This window comes from Octodon degus, unplaced genomic scaffold (assembly GCF_000260255.1).
Source record: "Octodon degus isolate 3935 unplaced genomic scaffold, OctDeg1.0 scaffold00027, whole genome shotgun sequence".
Taxonomy (NCBI): domain Eukaryota; kingdom Metazoa; phylum Chordata; class Mammalia; order Rodentia; family Octodontidae; genus Octodon; species Octodon degus.
Genome location: NW_004524603.1, coordinates 439,125 through 447,319, shown reverse-complemented (window position 1 = coordinate 447,319; position 8,195 = coordinate 439,125). Strand labels below are relative to the sequence as shown.

General features: G+C 46.5%; 1 protein-coding gene across 1 annotated transcript in view; it reads right to left on the bottom strand.

Annotated features, from left to right (window-relative positions):
• Positions 1-842: 842 nt before the first annotated feature.
• The window catches only part of Esyt2 (extended synaptotagmin 2), a 64,911-nt gene continuing 57,558 nt past the window's right edge, over positions 843-8,195 (bottom strand). The window contains exons 18-22 of the mRNA XM_023712923.1: positions 6,328-6,426; positions 3,014-3,145; positions 2,248-2,353; positions 1,403-1,452; positions 843-1,300 (exon numbers count right to left, since the gene is read on the bottom strand). Coding sequence (XP_023568691.1) covers positions 1,255-1,300; positions 1,403-1,452; positions 2,248-2,353; positions 3,014-3,145; positions 6,328-6,426 — 433 coding nt within the window. The 3' untranslated portion in view covers positions 843-1,254. The remainder of the gene's footprint in view (positions 1,301-1,402; positions 1,453-2,247; positions 2,354-3,013; positions 3,146-6,327; positions 6,427-8,195) is intronic.

Genomic DNA, 8,195 nt, shown 5'->3' with positions numbered 1-8,195 from the left:
GCTTATAACACTGCTACATAGCCTCACCTCATAAGAGGTTCTGGGGATGTTCATATATATAAAACATGCTTTTAATAATCTAAAAAGCAAAGAAGACAACAAAATGAAAACTGTGTGACATCACCCTGATAACAGGTCAGTCATGGCATGAAATGAGGAAGCATGATACGCAGTGAGGACCAGCAGGCGCCATAGTACGCAGTGTGCAGCCAGGCCCAGCGGCCCGCTGCAGCAGCAGTGTGTGGCTTCATGTGTGTAGGGGGCAACGCTCACATGACCTGTGAGTGAACTGCGGCCAGTGTGTAGCACATGGCCTCCCTATTCACCTCGCCATCATGACCTCACCACCCCACAAGGACAGTGCACACCCACAGGGTGGTCACAGGCTGGGAAACACTGAGAAGCAAGCAGGTTGGACCGCCTGCGACAACTGCTTACCTACTCACACGCCAGGGTTGTCCCTGTCTTTGCAAACATCACAGTGCATCTCTCACTACTTCCTAGCCAGTCCAACAAGCAGCTGAAATCAACTCAAGACACTTCTTTTTATGTAAAAATTCTAGATCCATACACAGGCGTTATGAACCATGACAATTCTCTGGACATTTTATATTACTCAGTTATACACAGCATGTGTCCTTGTAAGCCCTTTACTTGAGTTCTAAACAATACACTTTACATTTATGAAGATGTTCATAGTTTGAATACTTCACCTAACGGGTAGAAACATACTAATGTTTACTAATCTTTCTATTTTTTTCTTTTAAAAAGAAACACCACAAAATATATTGCTGAGAATGTTTTGTTGCAAAGATGAAAATGAGTATTTGCCAAGAATTCAGTAAGTTTTAGAAGAAAATATGTATTTTCTTGATCCATTTTCTTCTGAGACCAAACTAGCATGGAGAGATTATAAAAAATTAGTCTATTTACATGTCGCGCGTGGTGCCCCACAGCGCTATACAAACAAGGCAGCAATGCTGGGAGCCCAGGCATAAGCCTCCAGCGGGCACAGCTGGCCACACCCCACTGCACAACACAGGGGCTCGCCACGCCTGGAGGAATTCAACGTAAAAAGAACAATAATATTGGCTGAGTTTGGCTAAAATTCCAAGAGTTTTTATAAAATTATTAAGGTATATATATGACTAAATACACAAAATTATAAAAATAACATTGGTACATCTGCAAAGAGGATGTGTCCCAGTGAAGGTGGGCAGGGTGGTCGCTGAGGGAAACTCGCATCCTGCATGGCTACGTCACCACCTGGGGTCGCGTCCCGTCCTCTGTGAGGTCATACCTGAGGAAGCACAGAGGGCAGGGCAGAGGGCTGAGTCTCACAGCGCAGCACTGGACCCCCCCTCCAAGCCTGGCGCCAGCACGCCCTGGAACATGCACTCACCACTGGGTCCAGCCCTTAGCAAGTTCTTCAGATGCCAAAGCCACCAGCACCTGGGGAGAGAGGGGCTCATGGCAGCGGGCCAAGCAGCTCCTTTTGGCCTTATTATGTCCGTCTGTCTCCTGTTTTAACTTCGCAACACGGAGCTCTGTCCCTTTCTACTGAGACTCAGTTTTTATTCTTTTCGACCTTTATGGGTCATTTGTAGTAGCTCACGCCTGATTATAACCAACAGATCCTGCCTGTCGCCAGCAGCTGTAAAATTAAGTTGCCATGAAACATTTGAGGGGACAGCCCCTGGACACTGCTTGACACCGCCAAGGTCTGCACTGCTGAGACTGCTCCCGGTGCTGCTAACAACAAACACAGGTCTACAGAGCAGCACTCTTCTCTGGCTTGACACAGGTGTGCACAGCTGAGGAAGACATAATCTTACTCAAAAGTTAATGGTGAAAATTAAAAACAAGTAAGTAAATAAAAAGTTGATGGTGAACACTCATAGAGGCAAGCTGAGGACCTGACGCAGAGAGGAGCATAACAGGGCGGGGAGATTTTTTTCCTTCATGTCTTCTATAATGTGGTGTTGAACAAAAATGTAAAAGCTCAAAAATCAACCTTTTTTCAACTAAAAGTTCCTGGCATCAATGTGATTAATAAGCTAATAATATGAAAACATAAAATCAATGAGAACAACTTCAGAGTGAACAAATCTTAGCACATTATTTTACAAAGGAAGACTAAGGACAGGGTAAGCGTGCATCCTTTCTGCTAGTGCTGCTGTGTGCACCTTGGAGAAGGGCTTGAGTTGTGCACAGTGCAGGAGTGGGTGAGGATTTCTGTACACTTACTTTGCCAAGCAGCCCTTTGTCTTTGGACAGGAAGCCGCCACTGTTCTTCACGGCAACATCCAGCGTCCTCCTCTGCACTTCAGGGAGTGACACGTTGAAATCAAAGCTGCAAGGGAGCAAGGAACTTTTTCTGTAGTTCCCCTATACTGTATCTTCTTTTAACTAAAAATGGCATCTCTGCCTATGAGATCATTTCAAAGACTACATGGGCTTTTTCCTGGTTAAGTCGGCCTCTCCTTTCACGGTATGTAGGGCAGCAGTTTGCTCTTTAACTTAGAGGCACTGGTGTGGAACTACAGAAAGGAGCAGCACCTCTATGGAAGACAGAGCTGAACCAACAAACACTGATTACTATTTGCAAAATGCTGCCAACGGGGACAACTCGTGGACAGACATGGCCTGAGGAGATCCGACCCATTCTACTGACACACAGGCAGTGTCAGCCTCCACTAAGCTGGCATACTCAAGGCAGTTGCAAAATGTGGTGTTACAATTCGATTTTCCACAAGTTATATTTGATACGAGTCTATATTTGAGATATTATATTACTATGAAACAGATCCCCATCCACAGTATTTGTAACTTGGATTTATTATGTTTAGCATCCCATAAGAAGCTCAAAATGGTGACTTATTTTAACCAGCGGACATGCACTATGCTGCGCTGGAAGCTCAGCCCTTACGCTTCTCAGCAGAGCGGTGGCTGCACGGCCTGGCCTTGCTCACTTCACCCAGACAGTCTCTCCTCAGTGGAGTATCTGTTATACCTCTGATCAAACACGGGGTTTAGCGTCTTCTTTGATACATGAGTTTTCCTCCTTCCTGACCTCCTCTTGTCTGGCAATAAATACATGCGGACATATGGATCAGAGCCATCTTCTGAGAAAGCGATGAGATTTCTTGAACACAGACCAGAAAAGACTAGGTATCAGCACTTGGGAAAGAGAGCACGGTTGCGTTGAAACTCACTGTACCGAGTTTTGAGTTTACATATGTCTAAACACCAAGAAGCAACAAGACAGTGGGGTGCAGCTCAGTGGCAAGCTCTGACTTGCCACACATGAGGCCTTGGGTTCCACCCCTAGCATCTGTGTGTGAGTGTGGGGTACAAGGGACAGTGAGTAATGGATACTAAATACTTTTTGCTGCTGTTTTTTTTTTTTTTTTTTTTCATTTATGTATTCGGTAGAGGGTCTCACTAGGCGGATCGGACTTGTAGTGATCCTTCTGTTTGCAGCCTCCTCAGTGCTGGGACTAGAGGCGTGGGCCACCATGCCCGGACTCAGTCAGCTCAGTGTGCCCTTGGGGCAGAGCTGGTCCAGCAGGCAGGACGGGGATTGGGATCAAACCCTGATCCCTGCACACTTAGTCCACTGAGCTATCTCACTTGCCCTGTTGTCCTTTTTTGGAGACAGGGTTTCACTAAGCAGCTCAGGCTGATCTCACATTTGCAGTGATCCTCCTGCCTCAGCCTCCCAAGTGCTGGGATTACAGGAATGTTGTCCACACGCCTGGCTATGGATACCAAATGCTGTGAGGCCTTTTTCATATTCGGAAGAGACTGCCTGACTCCATTTTGAGTCCAGAGTCTGGGGGGCCTTTGAGGTCCTTGTTCTTCTAGCCGGCATTTCCATCATATTTCTACTAGTTCATCCTAATGACGAAACATGAGTCAGGGACTGGCCAAGCAAATCAGCCCAGGCACCCTGTGGCACCCCGTTCCCTCTGATGCCTTCCTGGCTATTCATCGTCACCAATCCAGCCCTGCACAAGACCTACAAGACCTACCTCCTCCACTGAGCCTGCCCTGCTCTCTGCCTAGGGCAACGGAAGTGGGCTGAACAGCACGTGGCCCTGTGACCACTTGGGCTCTGCACTGGTTGGTGACCCAGGTCTGGTGGGCAGGTATTGCTGGGGACACTGCACCGCCTCTCCAACGAGGACAAGGACATAGGAGGAGCTCCACAATCACTAAGATGAGCTCTATGCTTACACGTGTTTTAACTTTTATTTATTTATGTAGCCCGCTCAGCGCTCCCTGGGGGCGGGGCTGGCATGGCATGTGGAGCTGGGGATGGAACCGAGGTCCCCGCCACTTGCCTGAGACCCCTGAGCTATCTTACTGGCCCCAGCAGGCGTACTAATTTTATTTTCCTATGTTTTCTACAGGATTTAATTTAATTTATTTATTTTTTTCGAGACAGGGTCTTATTGTGTAATTCAGGATGGGCTTCAACTATGTAGACCAGGCTGACCTTGAACTTGTTGTGGTGAACCTCCTGCCTCAATCTCCCAAGTGCTGGGATTACATGCATGCACCACCATGTCTGTCTCCTACAGGTTTTTTATAAGCTGTAAATATTTATAGCATATTGTCAACAATTGCTAAAACAGAGAAGGAAAATAATCCACATCATCACCTTTAATCAGATACAAAGCAACACTGTCATCCCACTTAAGACTTACTAAACTGGTACATCAGACTAGTCTAATTAAATTTCTCGTGACTGGGAGAAAAGGCCACATCTTGGAGCATACACGGCAAGAGCTACGCTCTCTGTTGAAGACTGGTATCATACCTATAATCAATCTGAAAACTTTTTGGATTTTTTGATCCAAATTTTCTGACTTTTGGAAATTAATCTAAAAATACTTCAAAAAGGCTGGGGAGATGGCTCAGTAGAATAAGTGCTTCCCTGGGAAGTGCAAGGGCCTGAGTTTAATCTCCAGTTCCGCCAAAAACAAAAAAAAAAAAAACTTCAAAAAAAGTTCACCACCATATTACACCATTACAGATAATATAAATATCCAACAATAAGGCATATTATATATTTAAATCACATTATACAATTCAGGAGAGCGTTATAAGGCCATCAACATGGTTGTGAATACATAGAAATGTTTATGAAGTGATGCTAAGAATAAAAAAGGAGTAAGTTATTTACTAAGACTTTAGAAGTGGAAAATACAGGATTTTACAGAGCTGCAGAGAAAGATCAGAATCTAGAATCTAATGCAAAACATGAATAATGTGCGCACACATGTCGATGGGTGTGCGTAGGGAGATGCATGTGTTTGTAAGTGGGTGGAATGACTGGTGATTTTCTGAGCGCTGTCTTTATTCTTTTGTCTTTTTGAGACAGGCTCTCACTGCACTTCAGGTGGGCCTTGAGCTCATTTTGTAGCCCAGGCTGGACTCAGATTCATAAAATGATCTACCTGCTTCAGCCTCCCAGGTGTCGGGAGTATAGGCATTTGCCACTAACCCCAATCTTTATTTTATTTATTTATTCTTTTTGTCTTGAGAATTGTCTTTAATGTTATCTTTTTTAAAAAAGTCATTTGAACTCAGGTGTGAAGGTCCACACTAGTAATTCCAGCACTTGGAAGGCTGAGGCAGGAGGATCACTGCAAGACTGAGACCAGTCTGGGCTACAAAGTGAGCTCAAGGCCAGTCCGAACTGCACAGTGAGATCCTGTGTAAAAAAAAAAAAAAAGAGTCATTTGAATAGCTCGTGTTAGGCTTTCCAGCTTCAATATAGACTGGGAAACCTTTATTTTTTCTAATACCTTGAGGCTGTTTTATATACATCTCTGTATATTAAAAACAACCCAGTAATGCATTATTAATGCTGGGCATGGTGGCACATGCCTATAATCCCAGCACTTGGAAGGCTGAGGCAGGAGGACTCCTGAGCTCAAGGCCACCCTGGACTACACAGTGAGACCTTGTCTCCAAAAAAAAAAAAGCAAAGATGTTCTTCCGTTTGCTACTTCTTTTGGGAGGACGTAATATTCTAATGTAAGTCAACAAGACAAAGATTCCCCCCACCCTGACTGCCACAGGATGAAACTAATGCTGCAAACACAAACGCGGAACCTGTCACCACACGAGCCTACTCATTTTATCTGCTCGCTGTACACTGTAGGTGAGGAGAGATTTGTATTAAGGAAAGGACTAGAACATGGGCTCCAGGGTCCCAGGAAGCAGTCTAGCTGCTCTGCGCTCTGAAGAAGCCACGCGTGCCGTCGGCGGGCCGCAGCCCTTCGTGCCGCGCCACGGCAGGAGGCAGCCGCTCACCTGCAGGAGTGCACCACCACGATGAGCTTGCTCCTCTGCGAGCTGTGCCGGATGGTCAGCTGGATCTGCCCCAGCGGAGACTGCCCCAGCATCGTGCCGCTGTGGGAAGCAGAGCAGAGGGTCACCAGCTGCACCTGGGGCACAACACACGCAGCAAGACGACACACATTCACACAGGAAGGGGTGAATCACACAACTAGAAGCACAACGGGAAAGTCTGGAATAAGTTGACCCGAAGTTGTGTTTCATCCAAGGGTTCAATATGACGTAACTGCTCAGAAGGAAGAGCTCTCCAGTGAGAACCCAGAGAGAGCAAGAGACACAGAGCTCTCCCAGGACCCTAGCTCCGAGGCCTCAGCTCGGCAGCGTCCACCTCAGCCATCCCCCCTGACAGGCCTAATGAGCCCTCCTTCACCCTGCTTGGGGAGCAGCTCTGAAACAGAGACTGCACTTAGCATCCCCCAAGGTAGTTCAGCTACTCCCCAAATTGTGCTACTCAGGACAAGTACTTTCTCACTTAAAACTGTTTCCTTCACAAAAAAGAAGAGACCAAATTCTTTTTTCCAAAACTTGAGTATGAAAAAGGAATGAAAGAAAAAGCCTACAGGATCAGAGGGCCTCACAGACGGCTACACTGCTTCCTGGTGCCTTCCTCGCCCTCCAGGCAGACTGTCTTCACCTTTGCCTCTGTCTGCACTCCTATGTCCTCACCACTGGACACACCTCCTCTAACAACAAGCAGGAAGAGCAGTTTCTAAGGTCATTTTACTTCTCCCTACAGAAGTGTTAACATCTGAAGCTTGTGATACACTCTCTCATCGGAAACCATGAGCACACCTCTGAATCATGAAGCTTAATTAAGAAACCAGCACGTGGGCTGGAGAGAGAGCTCTGCGGTCTAAGCACCTGCCTGACAAGCACAAGGCCTCGGATCGATCCCTGGTACAGCATGCTGTGCCCACCACCAAGTCCAGGCGTGCTGGCACACGCCTAGAATCCCAGCACTGGGGAGGCTGAGACAGGAGGATCACTACCAGTCCCCAGCTGCATAGTGAGACCCTGTTCCAAATAGAAACCAACATCCAAAGACAGACAAACGGCCAGGTCAGCACTGGGACACTGACCCCACACGAGAGGTCAGGGCCTATTTTTACACTGAAGAGAAGAGGTAAGCTTTCTGCCAGGCCCTCCCTGCCCCACACTAGGAGATGACAGGCACTCTCTGAGCCTGTCTTCCTGGCAGGAGGGAAGCCACTCAGTAGCACCACAGTTTTAAGGCTCTTGCCATTTTCATGCATGATACCTCTTACTCTACTGTCTCCTAATCTTTTAATGAGGAGGTCCTAGAAAATGACCAGGTTTTTTTTTTTTTTTTTTAATCTAACTTTTTTTTTTTTTTTCTTTAAATAGTGGCAAAGTTTATTCAAGAAAGTAAAAGTAGGGGCCAGGGAGTTGGCTCAGTGGAATACGTGCTTCCCTGGCAAGCACAAGGGCCTGAGTTCAATCCCCGGTTCTAAAAAAAAAAAAAAAGTAAAAGTGAAGAGTGGGAGAGAAAACTGGCTCTGAAGAGCAGGCTTTGGCGGAATAAGGAATAAAATAGGATAAAAGCAAAAATGAAAGTACATACTGCGTATAAGAGATATACCATGGGCTATCATGGAAAGCTACAATAGCCATTTTTTTGAGACAGGATCTCGATGTGGTTCAAATTGGCCTTGAACTCACTATATAGCCCAGGCTGCCCTTGAACTCACTACACAGCCCAGGCTGGCCTTGAACTCACTACACAGCCCAGGCTGCCCTTGAACTCGCTACACAGCCCAGGCTGCCCTTGAGCTCGCTACACAGCCCAGGCTGGCCTTGAGCTC